Genomic DNA, 25,922 nt, shown 5'->3' with positions numbered 1-25,922 from the left:
ACAAAATATTTATGAACAACCTCATGTCAATCACTGGCTCAGGACTAATCATGACCTTTCCAAGCCAGGGAGGACACGTCCCCACTGTGGAGGGACAGCCAGGCCTCCCCTGATTCTTGTCCCCCCACCCCAAGACCTGGTTTTGGGCTGCCACATCCAACTGGCAAGGAACAAGCCCTGGGCTGTTGGTGGCACTGGGATAGGGAAGGGGCTGAGCTCTGCCAGCCTGGCGAGGTGCTCCAGCCCCTGGCATCTTCCCGGGGCACCATAGCGGTGATGTCCAGGCTGTTCCCTCATCCCTGTCTGGGGGACTGGGAACTGGGACTAGCATGGGCATCCCTCCCTGCCTGCACCCCTTGGCTGCTGGACCAGGCAGATGCGAGGCACTGCGCAGGTCCCCCCACCACAGGAGCACAGCAGTGCCAGGCCCACCAGCAGCCCGGGGACCTGGCTTTTCAGCAGGTTCCCAAGACGAGCAGGGACACCACCTCCCTCCATCCCAGGGTGGGCAGAGAACCAGGGAGGGCTGGAGAAATGCCATGCCGGCCTTTTCCTGCCCCCCCCGACCTTTTCCTGCTCCCCCTGCAGCCTGCAGAAGCTGGGGATGGTCCCCGCAGCCCTGCTGGGTTGCCCGGGCAGGAGTGAGCTGAGCAGGGGGGACGCAGAGCCCTCAGGCAGCTCCCCAGCTTGGTCGGGACATGGGGGGCAGCCCAGCAGCCCCAGCCACAGCCCACTCCCCACCACGGGGCAGGACGGCGCGATTGGCCAAGAGGCAGTCAGCAATGCCACCGGCCACCGGTGAGGAAAAGCATCCACTTTATTACAGACCCCAAAAGCGCCGGTGGCAGTGCCAGGAGGACCAGCTTTACATGGGATGTTTCCATTTTTCAGCAAGGGGAAGAGAAGAGGGGGGACAAACCCAACTGACCCTACCCACAGCTCTTTGGTGCTAGAAAACACACAGTGGTGCCGCAGAGAGAAGCGGTGGGTAAGAGGGGGCACTGGCACAGATGAGGGGGTGCCATCCCACGACCACCCCCCCGAAACGCCTGTGAGGAATTTGCGATGCATCTAGAGACACACAAACGGCAAATGCATTTCGCTGCCCACCCCCAAGCCTGCACCTACCCCGTGCCGCCGAGTGCTGCAGGTGACCCCCCCGCCTCCCGGCGTCCCCGAAACCATCAAACACCCTTTCTGCAAAGAGGGAGAGTGGGTCCCGGGGGCAATCAGCGACCGAAGTCCCTTGGCCGGAGAGGAAGGAGGTGGGAAAGGCAACCAGTTCCCAGTAACTCAGACCCTGGCGGGAGGCGAGGCAGCCAGGTCTCCGCTTCACTCTTCTCCTCTCTCAGCAGCGATGGGCTCCTTGGTCCACTTGTCCGTGGCCTCTTGGCTGCCTGCGTAGCCCACATCGGGCAGCAGACCTGGGGCTCCCTCCCCGTCCCCGGTGACCTCCAGGTCCAGCTCCTCGAAGGAGGAGCCGCTGGCTCCCGACTCGCTGTAGCTGTGCTCGCTGCGGTTGTCCGCCTCCTCCCGGCCACGGCTGGCTGGGAAGGGCAGCAGGATGGAGGTGGCCACCGAGGTGTCTCTGCTGTCGGTTGTGGCCTCCATGCTGATGGAGCTCGTCTCACTCATGGTGTCAGCCCCTGGGATGGAGAGAGAAGGGGAGGGAGTGAGCGCTGCGGGAAGGAGGTGGTGGGGATGGAGATGGGGTGCCACAGCCTTTGAAGCCACCAGAAACCTCAGAGGCATCAGGCCACGGAGGAGACGAGCCCCTACCTCTTGTCACCTCCTGTGCCTTTGAGAAGCGACTGGGCCAAGACAAGCAGGAGCTGGACTCAAGCAGCTCCCTGAAATCAGGGCACCCCCCAACTAGCCCAAACAACCCCTGGCTTCCCAGCCGTGCCCTGGCCCCACTGCTGCTCTCCCTGCACACACCAAGGACCTGGCAAGCCCTTCCCTGAGGAGAATGCCCGGCCTGGGAGCTGGTGGACAACCTGCCCCTGGCATGGCACCAGGAACGAGGAGAGGAGCTGGACGCTGTGCTGCGAGGGTGACAGGGAGCTGCAGCATTGCTTGAGCGCCCAAGGGGATGGTGGCACACTGCAGGTCCTCAGATGTGCCGCCGTCAGAGGCGGTTGTACGTCCAGCCTGATGCCAGGGCATCCTAACGCTGCCTTCATCACCCCCTACAACCCGCTCCCGGCATCAGCTCCGGCGTCAGTGCGAAGGCATGCAGGGCAACGGCAGATGGGACTCAGGGTGCCAGAGGATGGGGGGAGCCTTCCCAGCTCACTCGGCCCTTCTCCATGTCACCTGCCTGCCAGCCCACAGCCCCTCTCATGGCACAGCCCCCCCGGGGGCTGCCCCTGCCTGCCCGGGCAGACCCCTGGGCCCACCGCCCCCTCCCCAGATCCCTGCCTCGTTAGCTCGGTTGACAACACAATTAAGGAGTCGACAACGAGAGGAGCGTGTCAGATTGAGACCAGCAGCTCGGTGCTGTTGCCAGAGCAACCAGCCGGGAGACAAAACACTCCTATAAAACATTAATCATTGTTAATTATGACATCACAGATCCACATGGTTAATTATGACATCACAGATCCACGTCGCTGATTACACCATCACAGATCCACGCTGTTAATTACGACAGCGGCAGCTAACTCTGGGCAGGCTCCTCCATCACGGCCCTCCCCACTCCACCTTCTCCCCGCCTGCCTCGCGCCGATGGGAAGTATGTGCCGAGCTCAGCCACGTCCCGGCACCCCCACTCCCCCGGGGGCTCCATCCATGCCCTTGTCGAGGATCATGTCCCACATCAGGAGGGAAACCAGGAGGAGAACCCCGCTCGGCAGCAGCTCCAGCGGAGGACCACGGCTTGCCACCAGCGGGGCCGGGAAGTTGCAAAGAGGGTGGTGACAGCCACGGAGGGGCTCACAGGTGGAACAGGAGAGCCCTCTCCTCCATGCTGGGTCCTGCCGGCATGGCCCCATCCCCAGCCACCAGCATGGGGCTCCCGCAGGCATCTCCAGCCTCCCCAGGCCCCCGCAGCCGGGGTGCCCAGAGCTGGGCTGATCACCTTCCTCCAGCTGCGCAGCAGCCACCAGTCTCCTGGAGGAGAGACGCCAGGGAGGGAATTTTCCTTCCAAACACCCTTAAATCCCTTTTTCTTGCTATTTTTCTTCCTGGCCTGGGCAGTTGCCAGCAGAACTGCTTGTAAATGGCAGTCCTCTGTCTTCTGAGCAGCATCATCCCACAGTCCTGCCGGCTGAGCAAGGGCTGTTCAGAGAGGACCGAGCTGCGGTAGCAGGATGGGGAGCGGCCGGGAAAGACTCACCGATGCAGCTTCATCCCGCCTGGATGGCGTATTGTCTTCATCCCGCCTGGATGGCGTATTGGCTTCATCCCGCCTGGCGGGTGCCCAGAGAGGAGCCTGAGCCTCCAGCCTCTTGCCTTGTCCATGGCATTCAACTCCTTTGGCATCTGGCCCAAGCTGAGCCCTCGGTTGCCCACCCAAGCAGGGCCTGGTGATCACCCCCATGAAAAAGAGAAAAGAACCGTCGCCCGCTGACACGCACTGCCTTTGCTGCAGCATCACAGAGCGCCTCGACATGGAAATTACATTTACTCTAAGTTAAAAAGGATGTTCTGCATGCTGCTGGTGAGGCGCTCAACGAAGGGGCAGCAGTGACCAAGCGGGCAGCAGAAAGCCAGGAGATGCCATCCCACCTGGCAGGACTGTGGCAGGGCAGTGGGTCAGCAGGTAGCCTCCGGGAAGATGGAGAGCTGCAGGGGACGGAGGGGAGCACGCCGACCCTGAGCCTTGAAGCCAATTAAGGGTTTGCAAGATCTCTAGCGGAGATCTGAAAAAAAAAAAAAAATCCAATTTGGCCAAATTGGTGGCCTGAGGTGATACGGACACATTCCCGCCATGGCTTCATGACAGCTCACATCATTCGTGGTCATCTCACGTCCCTCTGAAACCAAGGACAAGAGTGACCCCGACCCCCCGCGCCGTGCCCTGCCTGCACAGCATGCCTCCGCATCGCCTCAGGAGCCGTTTTGGCTGGGAAGCCACCACATCACTCCATGCCACAAAGCAAAGGAGCTCTCGAGGAGTGGAGCAGAGGCTCAGGAAGGGGAAGATGGGGATGAAGCTGCCACCACGGGAAATCACCACTGTCCTCACCCCCAGCAGCCGCCTCCCTCTCCCTCGCTCCAAGGGTGACATTAAATCGAGTCCTGTTTCCTTTCAGCCAGGCACTTTTTCACCGCTCTGTCACTTCTGATCATGTTTGAGCAGCCTCAGCTGGCAAATTTGCCCATTTCAGCATCCTCGCTCTGCTCTGCGCAGGACAAGGCTGGCTCTGGCACGGCCACCCAGCCTGGCTGGGGACGGATGGCCAGGGCGGGCAGGACTGAGAGACGGAGCTGCTGCTGCTAGGGATGGCGTGGGGTCAGCTCTGGCAGGGGGACATGGCAGGAACCCCCCATCTGTCCCAGCAGAGCCCAGAGAGGCCAGGCGGGGAGCGCGGCAGGGCTCCAAGAGGGCCACCAAAGCCTCGTTGGAAGGTGCCTTGTGGGCGAGGAGGAGTTCAGCTCTCACATCACGAGCATGGAGGTTTCCAGCAGCCCTCATGTCCACTTCTCCATCTTGCCCCAGGCACCTTGCTTGGTCCCCGAATGAGCTGCTGCCCATCCCCTGCATCCCACTTCCCAAGGCTGGTCCCTGCACCAGGATCCAGCCCAGCAGCTGGATCCAGCATGGCTTTTCCCTCTGTCATGCGTTGAGGTGCCAGCTGTGCTGTGGAACCCCCCCGCCTGCATTCTGCTCCCTCAAGGACAGCGTAGCCATCCTGCTACACCTTCACTCAGCAGGAACATGGAACCCAGGAAGTTTTAATTTGGGAAAAAAGGCACAGCCCGGGGTGAAGTCACACTGGGGTGTTGAGGAGCCCCTCAAAGGCCACCTAAGAAGGGAAGCCAAGCAGCCAACACTGAGATACCAGCCAGAGATGGCTGCAATGGGAACCACTAGCCCCACGCTGCTAACGAGCCCGGCGGGGAGCCGTCCCCCCCGGGCAGCTCAGCCCTGTGCCACCCCAGGTACTGGCATCCCCAAATCCCCCCAGGAAGGAGGACCGTCTCTCCTCCCACATCGCCCCAGCGGGACACTGATGCCCAAGCATCGCTCCCCTCTTAGTACAACCGGGCCCTCTCCTTCCTCTTGTTCGATCAAATATTCATCGCCTCTGTCACTAAATAATAGATCAATGCGCTGCCAGGAGGGGCACAGCTTCTCCACGCTTGCCGGAGCTCGCACACAGCCATCAGGAGAGGGGCTGGGGCAGGCAGACCGGCAGGAAGGCATGGCAGGAGCTGCCTGCTGAGACCCTTCTCGGGAGGAACAGGCAGGCAGAACGGGCAGGGCTCTTCGGAGGAGGGAAGGAAGCGGGGATGAGGCAGAGCACACCAGGGAAGGTGTCCCCCGCGGCACTGGGGCTCAGCGGGTGATGCCATCGGTGGCACCCAGACATTGCTGGACAGGCTCAGCTCCAGGAAAACCAGTACCTGAGACTCCGGGCAGAGCCATGTGCTTAGAAACCATCTGTGTTCATGCCAGCAAGCCCGTGTCGCGCGAGGCTGCTTTTGTTTGCTTTCACCTTCTGCACGCCGCAGCGGGGTCACACTGGAGAGCACGCTGCCCAGAGTGAGCCGGCAGCGAGGGCCCACTGAGCGCTGCACTGATGCCAAAGCCCCGGAAAATAATTAAGTACAAAACAACTAATCGTGATTGACATTGGCCCCCTGGAGACCCGTCAGCCGCCTTCCAAAAATGCTTCCTGTCTTTCCGATAACCCTGACGATGGTGAAGAAGGGACAGAGTTGGTGCAGAGGCAGCTGCAGCCCCTGGCCCCTTCTATGTGTGCCAAGTGTGTTCGTCCTCGGCGGAGCTGCCAGCACCGAAAGCAGAGACCCTGGACCACGTCCTGCAGCCTTTATGGCCACTGGCTTCACTCGGAGCCGCAGCACCCAGCGCTGCCTTGCAGGGAGAGCCCAGGAGCAAGGAGGACAGCAGATGACAGCCTGAATGGAGAGCTGTACTCCAAGGTCAGGAGGCTCAGGAAAACAAATCCAAGCTGTTCTTGCAAATCCAAGTCACTCGGTTCTGCCTGGCACCAGCCACACTGACAGGTGAGGAGGAACGGCAGCGCCTTACGCCAGGAACTCCTGAAGTCTTTAATTCAAGGGAAGTGTAATACAGCTGCTGGCGGGTAGTTTTGTGAGCCATGACCGAAAGGTGCCGCGTCCACACAGAGCGTTACTAAATACGATGCTCGCTCTGAAATCGCATGCTCATTGCTGTTATTTCGGTGTTTTGGGAGGGGGGAGGGGAAGAGATGGCTTCATCTGCTGCCACATCAGGAGTGAGAGCCCAAAGCTGCTGCACGTAGAGCATCCTCAGCTGCTGCAGGGAGAGGAAAAGGGCCTCAGCACCCCCCAGTTCCCCCGCTCGCCCTGTGAGGCAGCAGGGTATCAGAGCCCTGCATCGGGATTTGCGCAGCTCAGGCACGGCCAGAGGAGCCGAGTGCCACCAGCAGGGACCACCACCCTCTCCCACCCTCCCAGGAGCATCCCAGCACGGCCCGAGCCTCCACTGGGGCAGGACCACTTGAAACACTGGCAGAGCTGGGGTGGACCAAGAAATAACCCAAATCCACGCAATCGTGGTTGAGGCGGGACCGTACTGAAAAGCAAACAGGGATGTTGCTGCACCCTCTGTCCAGCCGGCAGAAGCAAGCTGGAAAGCTGTCACAGACACTCCAGGATCTGCAGGGTCATGAAGATCTTATGGCCCTCATGCCTGTTGAGGCATCTCCCTTGGGCGTTTCCTCAAGGAAGAAGGGAGAAAAACAGGATGGGAAAAGAGATTGTGGCTTTCTCTTCCTCCAACTCAGAGGTGGCTGCACAGATCCCAGCAGAGAAAATACTTGGGAAGGGAGGACCACTCTCAATCCATAAGGCATCATCTTCAAGGCATTGTCTTCAAGGTGTCATCTTCAAGGTGACATCTTCAAGGCATCTCCATTGAGCGGCTGGGCAGAGAGGAGATCTGCTGGCTGCCCCCTCTAGCAGGATCTCCTCTCGCACCGAGGCTCAGAAAACCCACGTGGGACTTTGGCAGCGAGATGTGGAGCCTGAGGAGGCCAGTGGCCACCTCCCACCTTGGCTCCCGACTTTGACCTTGCAGCTGAAGCAGGGTCAGCCCGAAGGCCACTCAAGCACTGCAGCTGGGGCAGTACCACCAGCTGCAGACCAAGTCCCCAGCATCAGCAGGCCAGTGGCAGTGGGACAAGGATGCTCACCAGGCACCATCTCCCTTTGCACGAGCCCAGGACCTCCCCACAGGGTGCCACCCTCCCCAGATGACAGCAGTTGTGCTGGCCCAGGGCACTGTGACATTACGGGGATGCCGCAGATCATGGGGACCTCCGAGATCCTCAGGCAGGAGCAGCACAAGCAGCCCGAAGGCTTGCCACGTCCTTGGCCCTCTCTGATGACTGGAGCAAGGATGTGATGCCCCACCAGACCTAGTTCTTCTGCCGTGCCCAGCAGCAATAGTGACTGCAGTGGTGACATCCAAGCTCAACTCTTTAGTCAAGGCCAACCTCTCACAGCTATTATTATTTTAAGCTGTCTTTGTGCAGACTCAGCAGATGGCACCACATCAGATTGCACCTACAAAAGCCCATCTATGCGACTGGAAGGGGAGGGGTGGCAGAGGAGCTGCCCAGAGCTGCTGCCGGGGAGCCTGGTCTGGGGCAGGGGTCTCTCACATGAAAAAGTCCAACACCACTTGCTGTCTAGAATTGGAAAAACCTTCCCAATGTTTCTTCCCGCAGGGCACGGCACCCCCCACAGTGGAGCACCGGCAGCGGCATCCCAGGGAAAGCACGGAGACAGCTGGGGCGCAGGGCAGCAGCTGCACCGAGCATCCCCTGGCTGTGCTGCGGGGCCTGCACCTTCTGAGTGGTGCAGAAAGGAGCACACACAGCTGCTGAAGCCACCAACCTGAAGCAGCTTTTGCTCACACAGGTTCTGTCATCCCTCTCCAAAACTAAGGGACAACCATGGGAAGCTGCTGGAGTGAGTGGGCTGCAGGGGGGTGCCTTTGGCCAACCCAGGCCGGTGCCCAAAGCAGCCGCCTCGACACAAGGCAGACAAAAATGCAAAGAACCGAGTGAGCACGGGACCTCGAAGCGCTGGAAAACTGCTCCATTTACTCTTCATTACAGCGCTAAATGGACAGAGCTCCCAGAAAGCAATTCCCAGGCTTGCTTTTACGCCGCACGCGATTAAGAATTAAAGCAATCCAAACCTGAAGATGTGTTAAAACAAACGACCAAACTCCCCAGGAGTCGAGGAGAGCCGTCATGGTTTTTTCATGCCTGTTACACAAGCACGGGCGACCTGCAGGGCGGGAGGAGGTGGTTGCCCCCGCCAGCAGCCGGCTCAGCCATGCCGTCCAGCGCCCAGGGATGCTCGGCTAGCCGGCTCCTGCATCTTGCAGACATGTGAGCACATGGGCCGGCAATGGCAACTAGCATTTTGGGTTACTATAGCACTGCTGTTCTGCGCCTACGGCCATTGTGGTCCCTTCCTGTATGAATACATCCAGGCTCCAACAGATCTCGCTGAGCAGATGCTATCGGGTAACTCCACCACCAGCTACAGCAACCTGGTATTTAAGCTCTCCGCAATCCCAATATGTAACAGATGAAGATGAGATCAAGGAAGATGTATATGACAAGGAGAAAAACAAGCCCAGCTGCAACCAAAAGCTGCGAGATACAGCTCTGCTCTGACAACAGTGGGCTGGTGGCTCGGCGGCAGCTTGGCCCTTGCCCCGACGCCGCAGAGGTGACTGGGTACTCCCTGAGGCACAGCGTGACACCTCGGGGACGAGATCCTACCTCAGCCTGGGGTGAGGGGACAAGGTGTGCTGAGACTCAGTGGTTGGGCGCCTGGTGGGCGCAGGTCAGCCCCTCTCTGCCTGCTCAGGGGGCAGCACCGGGAACACTGGGACCCCCACCTTTGGGAGGGCTGATGCCGATGGAAGACAGAGCCCATGCACAAGCCAGGGATACCTGTGATGTCTGTCTGGGCATCCTCAGCCTCGACTGCAGCAGCCCTGCTCTTCCTCTCCAGTTCTTTCATTTCAGGCACGTAGAAGTCCCCTTGGCGAGCGAGGGGACACACGAAGTAGATGCGGTCTTCCTTGTAGATCTCGATCCGGGGGTGGGCGCACAGCTTCCTCTCCTGAAAGACAGCAAGTGACCACCAGTGAGAGATGTACCCTCGCCCCCTACCCCAGCAGCCCCCCACCACGTGGGCCTGCCAGCTTGGCAGCGTCGCAGACTGACTCGCTTTGCCCACAGACATGGGGCCCAGCGAGGAGCTGTGGGTCCCCTCCCGAAACTGCAGTGATGCTTTCCCCATCACCACAGCCCCCCACGTGCCAGGGGGCCAGCGGGTTCGGCCCCGGGGGTGAGCAGCCGGCCAGGCTCAAGGAGGAGATGCCAAAGCCCTGGGGAGACTCAGCTCCCCCAGCTCAGCCTCGGGTTTGGTGTGCTCATTTTGGGATGGAGCGAGGGGTTTTGGGGAGCCCGGCAGCTGCTTCACATGGACCTGCCAAGTCTCCGGTTCCTCCTGGCAGCACAGCCCCATGAGCAGGCGTAGCACTTCTCCGCTAATTAATATAATCCAGAGCTGCTCAAGCAGCTCCTTTCAGAACAGCGAGGGCAGGGGGAGTGGGAGATGAATCCCTGGCATTTCAGACAACTCCCCCTCCTGCTCTTCCTCGCCCCATCTCCCCCCGGCAGCACGCTCCAAGACCTCAGCCCCACTCCAGACCACCAGGGACCCATGACGGGGGCCATGTCCCCCCAGGCTGTGCCCCCGGCCCACGCCGAGATGGGGCTGCAGGGATTCTCGGGGTGCCGGGACCGGGCCGAGGAGCAGCTGGACCCCTTTGCCACCCCCTCCTCGCCCGCCCGCCCGCCAGCTGCTCGCTGGCAAGAGGGGGCGGCTGATTAAAAGCCGGGTGAGAAGGGAGAGTGCCTCTTCAGTGTTTTTTCTCTTTCTTTCTTTCTTTCTTTCTTTCTTTCTTTCTTTCTTTCTTTCTTTCTTTCTTTCTTTCTTTCTTTCATTCTTTCTTTCTTTCTTTCTTTCTTTCTTTCTTTCTTTCTTTCTTTCTTTCTTTCTTTCTTTCTTTCTTTCTTTCTTTCTTTCTCTCTTTCTTTCTCTCTTTCTTTCTCTCTTTCTCTCTTTCTTTTTCTTTCTTTCCCCTTTTCAAATCACTGACATCTTTTATTTAACCCCGCAAGCACCTTGATTATCCTCCTCTTTCTCCCTGCCCTGACTATCCACCTCTTCCTCCTTGTCCTGACTATCCTTCTCTTCCTCCCTGACCCAATGATCCTATTCTTCCTCCCTGCCTCAACTATCCTCATCCTCCTTCCTGCCACGTCCCCCCTGGCACGGCTTGCCCAGACATCCTCCGGCAGCATCCCCACCCACCCAGGGCTCTCTGAAGCCAGGGCTGGCCCCTCTCCAAGGACGAGCCCTATGGACGCATCAATCATGACCTTACAAAACCCTGTTCATTCCTGACCCTCTTCACCCCTGGGGATGGACCAAGCTGATTTCGAATCATTTATTGCCCAGCCAAATTCAAGCACCGGGCAGAATCCACAGCAGACAGGAGCCAACGCTGACCCTCTCCCCGGCACTGTCAGCAAGGCCACCTGCAGAGCCACCTCCATGCTGGCCGGATGCTGCGCAAGGAAGACAGGGAGAAAACCCCAGATGAGGCATTTTGGGGTCTATTTTCCCAAGAAAGACCGCAGGAGCTGGCTCTGCAGACCCCCAGTTTACCCAGTGGCACCACAGCAGCAGAAACACAAACCCCAGCAGAAGCTTCACCCGTCCCATCCCAATGCCTTCGAGCCTGGATTTCAGCAGAGTCCCTCCTCCTACCGAGGAGGAACCACATTCACAAGCCCCGTGCCGCAGGGACGCACAGGGATGCAGGCAGGCTTCCAAGGTGCATGGAGCCCGGAGTTCCCACTCGCAGGCAGGTGAAACACTAACACTCGCAGATCAAAACTGTATTAAATAAAAACAAGACAGGCTGTTTTTAGCAGCACAGCAGAGGCGGCTCATATCACTCCTGCTTTTTCAGCGACAACGCAGACAAGAGTCCTCCCCGCCGCTCTGCCCCTTGCTCTACCAACCACCAGCCCATCAGCCAATCTTCAGCTCCATTCGTTATTTTAGGTTACTGCAACACATACCAGAGACGGGTATCTCCAAGATTCACAGGTTTTTTGGATGCATCCATTTTGGAGCTGGCCCTCCACCACTAAATGCAGGCGGGGACAACTCAAAAGGATCCTTAAGCAAAAAGACCTTCACTAAATTCATGTGAGGCCTCTAAACAGTCTAAAACCTCAGGGCTCCAGTCCAGCCTCCAAGACATCCCAAGTTGACTTCCCAAAGCCCACCCTGGGATTCCTAAAGTGTGGATCAGGGACATACCCTCTCCCTACAATTTATCTAGGCTGCTACAACTCCCCTTCCAATTACACAGCTATAGTAGTGACTCCCCCAAAGCACAAACAATGCCTCCTCCACGCACACAACATGTGGGAATTGTGGCTTTTTAAGGAATAAAAATGCACACCTGTATGAAGAGCAGGGTCCCGGACTGGCTCTTGAGACAAATGCTGCTTCGCACTCAAGGATTATCCTATAAGAGAGAGGAGGATGCTCCTCCCTGCCAGGATGTCCCCTGAAGCCAGAAGAGCCCAGGTGCCCTGCAGCCAAAGCCCATGGCCGTGGACCAGGTTGGTGCAATGACGCTGAAGTGGCTGGACGCTCACTGTCAATACCAACGCCTGCTTTGTTACGGACAGCTACAACGATGCCTAATACTTGCCTCCTTCCCAATTCATCCAGGGTTTTCCTCAAAAGGAAATGGAGGGATACCAGAGCCTGGTGGTCCCAATTCATGCCTGTACAAATGAAGCTGGGAGCCAGGCTAGCGAGCTGGCCTCTGCTTCTGCGCTTCTTCCCGGAGCAACCCAGCTCCTGGCAGCGCTGCTGCAGAGCTCAGCACCAGCAGCCAGGCTCAGGAGAGGACAACGTCCCCACGAAGCAGCAGGGAGGTGGCAGTTGGGAACACTGTCCTGTCCAGGCTGGGACCAAAGCGGTGAGGCTGCATAAAGACTTGAAAGGGCAGAGGCAATGAGGTGGGAAGCAAAGAGAACAGAAATGGATAATGGGATTATCCAAAGAAATGGATAAGGGGATCATCCAAAGGGGATGCAAGGGAGATCGCCCCTGTGATCATCCCAAAGGAGCTCAGGAGGCAGGCAGAGACAGAGGTCCAGCAAAATGCAACCAAGAGGTGGGAGGCAGCACAGGACAGCGCGCTTTTAGGATTACCCCAGTGGAGAGGAAGGCTGCAAGGCTGCCGCCAGGGAAAGAAACAACCCAGAGAGACTGGAGAGCAGAGTCCAAAGACGAAGGCGTAAGCAGAGAGCGAATTAGCGAAGGCTCAACAACATGGCAAAACAAGAGAGAGGCTCAACAGGCAATAACGCAGCGTGCAGCTGAGGAGGAAGCCCCTTGCTAACTGTGCAGCTAGGCCAACAGATGGAGCAGCAAGGTGGACGTGGAGTTTGCAAGGCAGAGCCCTCGAGTCAAATCAAATGCAGTCTCACACGGGTGGAGGAGCTCAGCGAGAGGCCAACAGTGGGATGCCGATGGTGTCGGCGCCAGGCTTCTGGCTAGGACAGCAGGACCCGGTAAGTAGGGCAGGGAAGGGGGCTCGTCCCTTCACAAGGTCATGCTGTGCCACCTCCCTTCCCAGCCTCCACCGGCAGCTCGCCCTTCCTAAGGCCAGCGAAGATGGAGGCGGCAGCGCAGCGCACAAGGCTTATTTCTATGCAGGACCCAAAGCACAGGATTTATTGTGTGTAATCCATACAGTCAAGCTACGCATACACAGCAAAGGCCAGTGCATCCAGAGCCCACCAGTTCAGTCCTGACACGCACAGCAGCTCCGGCATACTCCTGCTATGTCAGACCCGCTGCTTCCCATGGAGCCAACTCCTTCTTGGCCCATCTGAGGGCCATGGTGGGGTGCTGCTCACCCTCTCTTGGGAACAAGGATTTATCTAGAGAAAGACTCTTGCACTCCTCTTTCCCAGGTGAAATAACACCCTGTCCAATTGTTTCCCAATTGGAAACAACACAATCTTTACCCCTGGGTTGTTTCCAAATCACCCACCACCCCTGATTCCCTCTTGGACTTTCTCCAGGTTGGCCTCATCCCTCTAGGAACAGAGCATCCCCCAGCCTCCTGCATCAGGAAGGACAAGGATTATACACCAAACCAGCATTTCAGGAGACCTACCCCAGCAGCAGGAGGTGGCACCTCCTTGGCAGCACAAATTTTCCTCTCCCCACTCATCCATTAAGGAATAGACCCCATTGACTGCCCACGGAATGGCTTGGGCACGGTATCCCGGAGGGAGGATGCCCCGGCTTCCACGGGCAGGCAGGAGAGCAGTCCCAGGGCTGTGAGACATGTGATGAGGTAGCTGAGACATGATCTGCAGTCATTAAAATCCCAGCAGAATCGTGCCAAAACGGAAGGAGGTGGCAGGGTGCTCGCACCATGCTGTGCCCCTCGGCGCCTGCCGGGAAGCGAAGGTGAGCTGGGGCACAGCGGGGACCAGCTTTGTCACTCTGTCAGGCTCATCGGCTCAGGAATTCAAATGCCACCAACAGGATCTGCTTCATCTCCCACTGCTGGAAGAATTCAGCTCGTTAGGAGACCAACAAATGAGCCTTGCAGATGCTCTCAGGATCCGTGCCATGCCCGGGCATGCTGGTGCTCAGGCTCCAGCTGAACCCACCGTCTGCCCCAAAACACTTCTAGGGTCACTAGGAAGGCGGTGGGGAAGCAGCTGCTGTCCTTGCCCCGCTTCTGGCCACAAGCCCTCCAGCCCCACAGCCCACCTGACGCACCACCAAGACCTCCTGGCACGGCTCTGGGGTGATGGCTAAGCCATGCCAGCAGCTCCTGCAGTCACCCAGCAGACGGCCCCCTCTTCTATCTTAGGGTCCCCAGGCAGGCCCCTGAGCTGTGCCCTCTGCCACCGGCCAGGGATGCACCCTTCGGGGATCCGCTGCTGGGCACTGCCGAAAAGCTGGGACAGGCCAGAGCCTGCCAGCAACAGGGAACGGGATGGGGCAGGATCCAGCCTGAGCATCGACTTCTCTCCTCGTGGTCCCAGCCTAGAGAGCGACTCCCCAGAGTAGCCAATGAGTACGTGGCCCAAGCCTTCACCAGGAGACTCAAGAAGCTGTGAGCTGCTTACCAGGGGCTGTCAGAACATCATTTCAGCACAGTGTGCCCAGTGCTGCCACTCGCCTCTGCTCTTACGGCGATGGGATGTGCCACCACCTTCGCAGCTGAGCAGAAGGCTACGGGGTGCACAGGGCTGACTCCATCCCCATCCTGCAGCGACCCCAGAGCGACGCCAGCCACATGAGGGGGTTTTCCGTAAGCAGCTGGAGAGTGGGGTCAGCCCGACGCCAGGTTACAGCCAGGTCTGCACTGCTACTGAATCGGACCAGCAGCCTCAAGTATGATTCACTAAATGCCAGTGACGGGGAGTCTGGCTCCTGCCCTGGGGGGGGAGCGGGGGGGATGCAAAGGAACTCCCCTCCCTCCATTTATTACGCCATCGCACCTGGAGGAGGAACAGATGGTGGGTGCGAACATATGGGGGGCTTGTGCCCATCGCTGGGGGTTGCTGCTCACTGGGGGGGCCTCACCAGCATCCCCCCAGCCAGCCAGAGCATCATCACACCCTCACTGCCACGAGCCTCCTCTCGCCCGTGCCACCAGCACTTAGGCTGCTCTGGTTAGTGCCAGCAAGTCAGCTGGCACTCGGCAGAGTGCAGGGGGACCCCCAGGGGACCCGCCAGCCCCCTCCCATCTGCCCAGGCAGCACCACTCCCCCACGTCTTGCTTCCAGCTGGAGGCATCCATCCTCTCCTCCTCCTGGTGAAGGGGTCGGATGCTTCAGTCCCAGGGATTTTAAAGAAACAACAAAACCACGTGGAGCTGAAGGGCCCTAAAATCAGTTGCTAAAATTAGAGCTGAAACTGAGCCACCAGCTAGGACCGGAGGGAGCGCGCTGTGTGCCACATCCTCCTCGCTTCCTCACACGCTCCACGCTCGGTGTGTCATCCCAGCTTATCTTAGACCACGGGTGCTAGGTAGTGCAGAGATGCTTTGCAATGCAGTTTGCACAGCATCCAGCAGCCTTCGGCACTCTCCCAGTTCAGCCAGGGAACAGACTCCTTGCTGAGCCACCCCGCCATCCCAGACCCAGACCGGGGATGTCCCTGTTTCCATTTCTCCTTGCCCAGACAGCAGCTTGAGGTTAACCACTGCTTTGGGCCCAAGTCTGAGTTGATGACAGCAAGAAAAATAAAGGCACCCCTTCCTCCCCAGGTTACAAACTTGGTTTCAATGTGCACTTGCAGCCCAGAAAGCCGAGTGTCTGCTGGGCTGCACTACAAGCAGCGTGGCCAGCAGGCTGAGGGAGGGGGTGCTCCCCCTCTGCTCTGCTCCGTGAGACCCCACCGGGAGCGCTGCCTCCAGTTCTGGGGTCCCCAGCACAAGACAGCCGCGGACGTGGCAGGGCAGGTCCAGAGGAGGCCACAGAAACGGTTCAGGGGCTGGAACACCTCTGCTATGGAGAAAGGCTGAGAGAGTCGGCGTAGTTCAGCTTGGAGAAGATAAGGCTCTGGGGGGACCTTTCAATATATAAAGGGGGCTTGTAAGAAAGATGGAGAGAGACTTTTTACCAGGGTATGTAGCAAGAGGACAAGGGGCGATGGTTTTAATCAGAAACAGAGCAGGTTTAGATTAGACATAAGGGAGAAATGTTTTATGGTGAGGGTGGTGAGACACTGGACCAGGTTGCCGAGAGAAGCTGTGGATGCCTCATTCCTGGAGGTGCTCAACCAACTGCATGGGGCTTTGAGCAACCTCATCTAGTGCAAGATGTCCCTGCCCATGGCAGGAGGGCAGGACTGGGTGATCTTTGAAGGTCTCTTCCAACCCAAACCCTTCTGTGATTCTGGTCCTCACTTCTGTGAGAACCACAGCTTCTCTGGCCAAGACGCAGCCTGACCATAGGAGATCAGGATGAAGCCTGGGTGCCCAAGGGCTGCCTGCTGAGGGGCAGGAGTCTGGCAGGGGCTAGGGAGGGACCATTGGCCCACGAGATGGTTTGGGCAGAAGGGAGGACAAGCTGCTGGAGGGATTGGCAGGCAGATGTTCTTTACACCAGTAATACCTCAAGCATCAAGGAACCCCCAACATCTCAGCTTGCAGCTCACAGGATTGGAAGGGCCCTCTGGAGATCATCCAGTCCAACCCCCTGCCAGAGCAGGGTCACCTAGAGCAGGTTGCACAGGAACGCGTCCAGGCTCAAGCTGGGTGCAGGTGGAGCCGGCAGGCCCTGCCTCCTGGTGTGGCCAGCGCTCAGAGCCAGCTCCAGCACTCGGCACAGCACTCAACACCAGCCTGCCAAGGGCTGCGAAACAGCTGCTGCTTCCCAGCCTGGAGAAACTCACATTTCAGAGGTGGTGAGACTGCTCCCACGCACGTGCACTTTACTTTCAAATCCTCCAGGCTGTGAGGTGTTTCAGAAACAGAAGGTGATATTATTGCAATCAAGAAAAGGCCATTTCCGTCAGCCAGCAGGAAAAACGAGCGGCACCACCAGCACTACAGCAGCGGAAAATGGTCTCGCCAAAGGAGAGCAAATCCTCCAGACAGCAAAATACAGCACCTGGCAATTAGCACCTATCGCGCCCATCAGCATCCCTCCCTATCCTAGCATCCTTCCCCCGCTTCCCGCAGCAGGGAACCAGGAATCTGCCTGCAACCAGGACACTGCCCTGCCGACACAGCAGTGTGGTGGCTTTGGGACAGGCAGGTGACAATCAGCCCCCGAGATTGCCTCCGTCATGGTGAGAGGGAGTGCATTTGGACCGTGGGAGCCGCGAAACGCCAGGCTCGATAGCTGGGAGAGAGAGTTTTTCATTTTCACCTTGGCAAAGGCAGCCCGCCATGCAATTTACACCTTGCCTGCCTGCCTGCGCTTCCCAGGGATGAACCACCCAGCTGCTCCTGCCCCAGAGGAGCCACGGGAGCTGCAAAGCGGCAGCTGTCAGGCAGAACCAAGGGGCAAAGGAATGAGCCTGGCTGGGCTGGTGGCTACGGGAGGTCCCAGCACCCTGGGAGGGTTGATGGAGACCAGACACAGGCTCCCAGGTCGCTGCTGGAAGCTGCTGTGAATGTTGTGAACACTTTTCTCTTCCCTGGGATGGAGATTGAGATTCCTTCCCGTCCTCCAGCAAAAGGGAGGAAGCTCCAGCCCTGCCTCGCTGCAGGTGCAGACGTGCTCCGGACCTCCTCCCCTTCCAGCACACACTTGAGCTGCAAGAGAAATCCTGCAGCACATCCAGGAGCATCCCCCATCTTCAGAGCTGAGCTGGGCAGCAAGTCCCAGAGAGACAAAACCTTTCAAAAAGTAGCCACAGGCAGCCAGAGCCACTGGCGTGAGGGAAGGACAAGCCCTGGACAAGGTTGCCAGCCCAGACATGCTCAGGTACGCTAGTCCGTGTACTTCCAGGGACATACTTTACTGCCCCCAACTATGGGAATGTCACCTGCAGAATAAGGAGCAGATGGTGCAAACACACACAATTCATGGGGCTTGGGTCCCCCCCGGTGTCACAGTTATTTGGTAGTAATTAGTCCTGGAGCAGACAGTTTAAGAAGCAAAGCAAACTTTGTCATTAAAAAAAAAATTAATTTTCCTAAAAACTCAGTGCTTTCCATGTCCCCACATTCTCCCTTGCTCCTGTACCTGCCACAGGTAAGCAAAGCCAGCTGGGGAGATGGTTCTCACCAGCTTCCCAGAGCTCCACTATATATTCTCATGCTCTTCCTCCTACCCAACCCCAACTGCATCCCTTCCTCTCCTCCTCCTTTCCCATCACTGCCACACACAAGCCCTCTGACGGGAACTTTGGTTTTAACCACTCGGAAAGCTCAAACACTGGATTTTCATTATAAGACAAGAAATCCATGTAAATCCGCATATTTTCTCCTCCCCATCCCTAGGAACTCCATTGCTACGGGAGCACATCAACAGCCACACACAAAAGGAGGCAGATGAGACTGCAGGACAGGAGGACCACAGCTGGAAAGGGCTGCCTCTGCTTCGGAGTGCAGGTCTCTGGGGACCCACGCTCTCCTTCCAGCCCTCAGAGGATGCTTTTTCAGCATTAATCACAAAGTTGAAGAGGTTGATGCAATGATCTCTGCCATCACGGATGACTGGAGCGATGCTAAATCACTTTCCCTGCTCTGTTGCCTCGGCGAGGCTGCCAGGAGCAGCAGCTGTGGCGATTTCTCTGTCTCTTGTCAAGGCAGGGCCTTTCAGGAAAGGAATCATTGCCCAAGACGTTCTCCTGCCTGTCCCACCTTGGCCAGGCACCCCACCGCACTGCAGCCTCCCACCCAACACGGGGCACCATGCAGGTAAAAAGAGTCTCTTTGAAACATGGGTTCTTCGCTAGGCTGCTCGCAGGGAGAGTAAGCCCTAACCTAGAGCACAACTCCTCCCCGAGACACCCAACAACAGGTTGTTTCTTGTGGTGAGAGATCTTCTTCCACGGCTAACTCACAGCTGAGAACCTGGAGGGCTCCTCATCCAGGTGGACATTCCCAATCCACCTTGATGTCTTTATCCCCTGGGCCACCACTAGCTTGAGTACCTGCCCTTCTGCAACAGGGACGTTCAGTGGAGGCTTGTCCTTCCCAACCTTCTCACACACACGTCCTCACTCATAACGGGTCCTATGCTGAAACCCTGGTGTGGCAAAACCAAAGCAACAGAGATGGAGCAGAGGCAGGAGTGCCTGGTGTCCACAGCATATGGGAGCTCTTGGTCTCCTGAGCCAAGGTCCGGTCCATCCCTCCCAAACCTCAACCCTTTCCTCTTGTTCTTCAGCTCCACAAGCCATCCTCCTGGGATTGTAAGCATCTCCAGTTGCTCTCCTGCAGCTTGTCAACAGGACAAACTCAGGACACATGTCACATTAATGGCCCCAGGAAGAAAATGTCACAGTGGAATAAATACCCCCCATCGCTTCCTACCTCCTTGAACAACCTTGTCTTTCTGCAACGCCCCCGGCTCCGAGGCTTCATGGAATATATTTCACGATGAGCTAAGCTCAGCCTCACACCATCCCTTCGCAGCTGAGAAAGCTGAAGAACCTAACCTTGCTGAACTTGCATAGATAAAGCCACCGGCAGCCCGAAGCAAAGCCAGGAGGCAACCATCTGATTCCCAGACAAAATAGCCCTTCCCTCCCCACTGATGGGGACTTCATGTCAGGCTTATTGGCCTCATTTAGAAGGCAAGAAAGGCCACCAAAGAAGATCGAGCAGGTTTCAGCCTGGTTTGCTGAGGAGGAACAGGTAAGATGATCATGACGCCCATCAGCATGTCACCAGTACAGCACATTGGCAAATCTGATGGCAGAAAGCAAGTTTCCAGGACAGGAGGATCTTCCAAGCTATCGGCTAAGTGCAGGCAACAGTGGAGGACGACTGTTTGACCTCCTGCTCAGGGAGGCCCAGGCTTGCCTCGGGTGGCAGGGATCCCTCCTGGGCTCTCCACTGCAGGACACCTGCCCACAGGCCACCACTCACTCACCTTCAGTTCACTGCTCCTCCTGCTCCTGCGTCTCCTTCTCTTGCCCTGGGGACAGACGTCCCTGTGTTTTAAAAGCAAGCCAGAGCCCAGGACAAGCACCTTTCTGAATTTTTACAAACGAATAAGAGACATTTCCCCGCAGGCTTCCAGGAAAGTCGCCTTCAAATCCCCACGTCCAAGAGCTTGCACCTCTACCCCAAAAAGCCAGCGATCCTGTGAGGCAAAGGGCAGAGAGCCAGCGACCCTGGCGAACCCCAGCGTGGTGACAACTCCCGCCAGTGAGCTTGGCTAATGAAGGCCCCAGAGCCTCCAGCCACCGCACACCGCCGGCAGTAACGATTTGCCCGAGGAAATCCCCAGCGCAAACAAACAGCGCTGGCGGGTAGAAAGCAAAAAGGCAAAAAGACAGCAGGCTGCCTGCCGCACGGGAGGAGGTGGAAACGCAGGCAGAGGCGAGGAGGGGGTAAAGGAGGCAAACAAATGGCACCAGGTAAATCCATCAGGGACCTCAGGACACCTCCAGACACCCTCCAGCCAGGACATGCCATTTCGGCGGCGGCAGGTGCTGACTGACCTCTCCAGCCACCCCAGAGCAGGCACGGGGAGGCAAGGTGGGGCTAGGTGCCTGCCCTCACATCCTCCTCCTCCTCCTCTTCAGCACACCAGGGACCCGGGCACAGGGTCCCGGGGGGCTCATTACTTGGTGGAGAGAGGAGAGTGCCTGCCGAGCTCGCTGCTGTGTGCTGGAGCATGTGGGGAGGCAAAGGCTGGCGGTGCTGGCGGGGACACAAGCCAAGCGCCTCCAAAGCCAGGCTCTTCTGCCGGCAATGGAGGCAGCAGGGGAGGGCAGCAGCTGCTTTCAGCGACCTTTGCAGTCTGGTGACTGCTCCTCCGCCAGCACAGGATTGTGAGTTTGATTGTGCAGATCAATCAGGAGTTGAAATCGAAGCGAGTTAAGCGAGGACAGAGCCCAGCCTGACTCTGCCCTTCCACAAGCCTGCAGCTTTCCAGGTCCCATACGCTCCCAGAGGTGCTGCATGAGCTGGGAAAGCTCCAGATATGCACTGCGCTGCTCAGCTTTTCAGGTCTTTCCCTGACAGGGAGCAACTTCCCCATCTCCACCACTGCTCCACTCTCCCGGGTACCCCAAACTACGTGCAGCCCTGTGTAACATCATCGACAGCAGCACACGAGCCAACACTGCAGCCAGCAGAGCTGCCCTGGATCCCCATCAGTTCCTCCTCTTCCCAGCGCCATGGTGCTCACCCTCAAGCTCTGGGTATCTGGAGGATGGGGAGGACTCTGGGGAAGCATCTCTGCATCTCTGTCCCCATCTTCCCTTCCCTAACCAGCTGCAGTTTGTCACGGGCAGGGAGCAGGCTCTGACTGCACCGCTGCAGCCCCATCCCAGGAAGGCTGCTGGGTCCAGGCTAGCAAGAGAGGAGGGGCTTGGACGCTGGGCCCGTGCCGCACAGCACAGCACAAAGCTAGAGCTGAGCTGATGCAACGAGTCCCATGGCAGTTCCTGATAGGAGACACAGCTTTGCAGAGTAACTGGTGGGAGATGCAGGCGAGGGCTTCTCAGGGAGGCAAGAACCAAGCAAGGGAGGAAGAAGTTAACATGGCACCTAGAGAAGCATGTGAGAGAGGAGGAGGAGGATGCAAGAACAGAGAGGAACCGATGGCTGCTCTCCTCTGCTGCGAGCCCACAGCATCAGGCAGCTCCTGCAGCCGAAGTAGACACTTCCGCTTTGCTCATCTCCTGAACACTCAGCAGAGACGTACCAGAGCAAGTCTTTCTCTGACACTGACCTCTTGATAAGCTTTTGCCAACTCACAGTCTGGTTACTGTACCGCTGGGCGGATGCTACCCCAAGCTGTGAATATGCACAGCGTGAAAAGAAGAGCAGCTGGCCACAGCAGATGATAGATATCTACCTTTCTTCATGTCAAGGAGCTGCCATCAGCTCCTGGCAGAAATAAAACCCAGAGGAGCAGCTGAGAGGAACTGGCCATCCAGTGGCAGCGAGAAAATGCCCGTGTCCACAGTGGGAATGAGGCCATGTTTTCCCTCCCTCCATCCATCCTCGCCAGGGTGCCTTACAACCCCATGGAGGGGAACAGAGCCCGGCAGCAAATGCATGAAGCTGGCAGGCAGCCGCGGACAGGTCTGCTCTGTGAACAGCCACAGCGCATCCCCTTCATCCACATGGGGCCAGGACACACCTTCAGATTTCATCCGAAAAACAACAGCCCCCAGCACCGCGCTGGGACAGGGATTCCCAGACCAACCACTCTCCCAGATGCCTTAAAGGCCTGTCCTTGACCTTCAAGAAGCACTTTTGCCTTAGGATCCACCCTGCAGAGCTGCAAAGATAAGGGAAACAGACACTATAACAGCTTTAAATACACCAGGAGATCTTCTGATCGGTGGTGTGTGGAAATGGGGGACAGAAGCAGAAGTTTCCAGGGGTCCTGCGATGCGAACATGTGCCCATCCACAAGTCATCCCTGTGGTAAGCAGCCAGTCAGGGATGCAAAGCGGTTACAAACCTGCCTCTCCCTGCCGCAGTCGGCTCCGTCGCCCCCCCTTCATCCCTGCAGGGTTATTATAATTCCTCCCATTAGCAGAAGATGAACAGGTAAAACCATCCATCTACAGAGCGAGCACCCGGTGGTCATCATACAAGCCGCCAAAAAAAAAAAATCACCTCAATTACTCCATAGCACCAGAAACTCCCAGACATCCTCCCGCTCCCTCAGACCCTTTGAAATGTAAAGCCATACCATCTGTGTCATTTAATTTGGAGCTCAGCCTCAGACCAGCAGAGCCTCACTGAGCTTTAGGAGGAACGCAGCCATGCAAAACGTAGATGTGCAAAATCCAGATGTCAGTGGCCTGGAAGACAAGCACACCCCAAGCCCCACCAGTGACTTCATTTTGTGGCCCCAGTGCCTCCGTTTTGCCGTCCCAGCTCCAGAGGAGGCTGGCTGCCAGTCCCTCCCCCCTCCGTGCCGGCTCAGGACTCCCAGCTCTCTTGGAGGGGCTGGCAGGCAGCACCCCTCGGATGCTGCCTGGGTGCAAGCTGGAGCGGAGCTCAGGCTCCCTGCTGCTCTCACAATCCTGAAAGGCACCAAAAGCCTTCCTCAGATCTATATTTTGAACCCTCCTAAGAGGTGAGTTTTGGAGAAAGCAGATATGGCAGCTGTGGGAATCTGCACCTGTCCCAAAAGCTGTACGTAGGCTCTGCTCCAAGTCAGCACAGAAACCCCTTTCTAGTTTCTCTCTGCTACCCAGAAGGAGAGGTGGCTCTCCATCATCATCTCCCCTCTTAGGCAGGTTTCTTCTCCTCCTCCGTGCTGGAGGCACATCCTTTTTCACATTACAGCCCCTGACCTCCTACCAGCCCTGGCAGGGCAGAGGCACCCTACCTAAGGGAGAACATCCAGCAGAAATGCATCTGCTCAAGCCAGGCATGAGCCTCCACCTCCTCACGCTCACCACAGCTTCGAGGAGCCCAGGAAAGGCAAACGTTGGGTGCGTTGGGGACAAAGAAATGGGATGCTGCCTTAGCACACACAGAGGCGCTGGTCCATCAAGCGCTGACCCACTCTCGAGGTAACAGGTACCTTCGGTCTCTTACCAACGCCAGACACCACAGAAGAGAAGCTGAGAGAAGTCAGCTCACAGGTGACAAAGGAGAAGCACTGACTCATCCCTGAGCCGGTCCCCAGGGAGCTGCTGCCTCCTCTGCCTGCTGTGGTCTAACAGCAGGGGAATGAACCCCCGCTGTCCCTTTTCTCGCTCCTGTGCAATCGGGTGAAGAGGAGAGGTGCCTGCTGGCCACAAAGGCGAAGAGGTTCACCACAGCTTGCCACTTGCCCGGGATTGAGCAGGGGAAGCAGCACAGGAAGCCTGGACATCCCCAGCAGGCTGCAGATCTCCATCAGCTGCCTCGGGCTGCGTCTAACCTGGAGTCATCCCTGCCAGCTCTGCACACGGGTGCTGGAGTTACAGACTGCCAACATTTCTATTAAAGGCTTCAATTTTCCCCACTTTGGCTGAAGTAGAGAGGCTGGAATAAGCTGCCACATGCTGGAAAAGAAACAGGACAAAAGGAGTCCCGGAGCTGAGGGATCCCAGGCACTCTCCAAAAGCCTGCAAGCCAAGAATTAAGCACAGCTCGACCTTCCTCTTTCAAGGAGCTCACAGACCAGGGTGCAAGCTGTTCCAGAGCCCTGCAATGGCAGAGGCAGCTGGAGACCACAAAGATGAAGCCAGTCCTGGCAAATCCAGAGGAGTTCAAGAAGGCCAGGATTTGGCAGCGTGATTTTCCATAGCCTGTCGGGACAACTTAAGTCCAGCACCAAGTGTTTGCTCCTCAAAGCAGGATGGGACATATTGGTTGTACGTAGGTCTGCACCAAACCATTGCACCTCTCCGTACCCTGTTGTGAGTCCCTACAGGTGTGGGCAGAGTGACGGCCACCAGGCAACAGCAGAAACAGAGGAAGAGCACAGACTGAGCCCGTGAAAGCCTCCCCAAGATGAGAGCAGCTCCATGGTCACAAGGACTGGCAGCTCAGGACACCTCCAGCCTGCTGCCTCTGCCCGAGGCCACCAGCACGCGGCAGCATCAACTCCAACAGCATCCGAAGGGCAGCAGCTGCTGCAGGCAGGCAGCGATGACAGGGTCAGATAGATACACATAGCCCTGTCAAAAGAAGAGACCCTAAGGGACTTTCAGTGTGACCCTCTGGTTCAGAGCAAACAGCTGGGCTCAGCCGCCTTGCCATCGGTGCCACAGACACCAACGCAGCCCCAAAGCCAGCGCCCCGTCTGCAGCACGTAAGCTCTTGGCACAGGAAGGAGCGAGAACCAATTTTGTTCTTTCATCCCTGTGATCTGATCACCACCCAACCTCGCGACTCATCCATCCATATTTTGACTTGATGCGGAAGAGAAGTGTTTTCTTTCTCCTGCTCTCCCCGAAGCGAGGCCTTTCCTACATTTAACTAGCATTGAAAAAAGTGCAAGTTAGTCATAGCACAATGGTCCCTTTTCTGGGGGTAAAAATGCCACTGCTTTCAAATGTATTATCTCCCTGCTCCACAGGTTTCAAAGTGGGAGCTTCACATGCAGGGAAACTGGGCCAACAGCGTTTGCTGGAAAAGAGCAGTATTTCTAAGAAGCTGTTTCGCATTTGATCGGGTTCATTTTGCTGTTTCTCCAGCCTGGCACAGCTGGCAAGGTCTGGCTCGGAGGGCTACGGGGAAGAACCAGCCCAGAAAAAAATCATTAGGAACCTGGTAAAATAATTGCAGAGAGGGAAATCAATTTCATCCTCAAATTAATTGACTAGCTGGTAAGGAGGGAAGACCCCAAGGTTTGGGACTGTGTTGCTGCTTGAGAGCACCGGACCCATTTCCAACGCCTGACAAAGAAAACCTTTTGAGCCGACTGCATCCTCTGGGATTCTCTATAAATACATCCGTGGAGAGCACACGTACAGACTGAGTCGATAAAGAGATCTGACAGAAAAGCACTGTAGTATTTTACTCTCCCTCCTTGCCCAAGGCAAACCATTTCGGTTCTTTCTCTTCCTTGGACAGCCATACGAAATATCCCCAGCTTCCTCCGTGATCATTAATCCTCGCTGCAAAGGCGAAGGTGGGAGCAAACCTTTGTGTCTGAGCAGATTCATCTCTGTGACAATTTTGCAAGGCTGGGTAAGTTGTTACGAGGCTGCGAGCCCCAGCTTTCCAAATTGGTGGCCAGGAGAACAAGGTGGCTTCTCGCTCCCTCCTGGGATGAATTCCATCCCAGCAGGACCACTGGCTGGCAGGCAGCACTCGGCCAGGCTTTCGGCCATCGGGCCACCAGGGATGCCCGCATGGTTTAGCATGCATGGGAAGGCAGGCACTTGAAGTTTGCTCTCCTTTGGAAATGCTCCTGGAAAAGGAGCTGGGATGGCAGTAGGATCAAAATGCTGTATTGTCACAGGAAAGCACCTGCGGTGGCAGAGACCCAGGGCTG

General features: G+C 57.3%; 1 protein-coding gene across 1 annotated transcript in view; it reads right to left on the bottom strand.

Annotated features, from left to right (window-relative positions):
* Positions 1-793: 793 nt before the first annotated feature.
* The window catches only part of TEX264 (testis expressed 264, ER-phagy receptor), a 43,502-nt gene continuing 18,373 nt past the window's right edge, over positions 794-25,922 (bottom strand). Inside the window, exons 5-6 of the mRNA XM_063348107.1 lie at positions 9,150-9,321; positions 794-1,646 (exon numbers count right to left, since the gene is read on the bottom strand). Of these exons, the coding sequence (XP_063204177.1) occupies positions 1,333-1,646; positions 9,150-9,321 (486 nt within the window). The 3' untranslated portion in view covers positions 794-1,332. The remainder of the gene's footprint in view (positions 1,647-9,149; positions 9,322-25,922) is intronic.

Source organism: Chroicocephalus ridibundus, chromosome 10 (genome assembly GCF_963924245.1).
Source record: "Chroicocephalus ridibundus chromosome 10, bChrRid1.1, whole genome shotgun sequence".
Lineage (NCBI taxonomy): Eukaryota > Metazoa > Chordata > Aves > Charadriiformes > Laridae > Chroicocephalus > Chroicocephalus ridibundus.
Note: the sequence above shows the minus strand (reverse complement) of the source record. Positions and strands in the feature narration are given on the sequence as shown.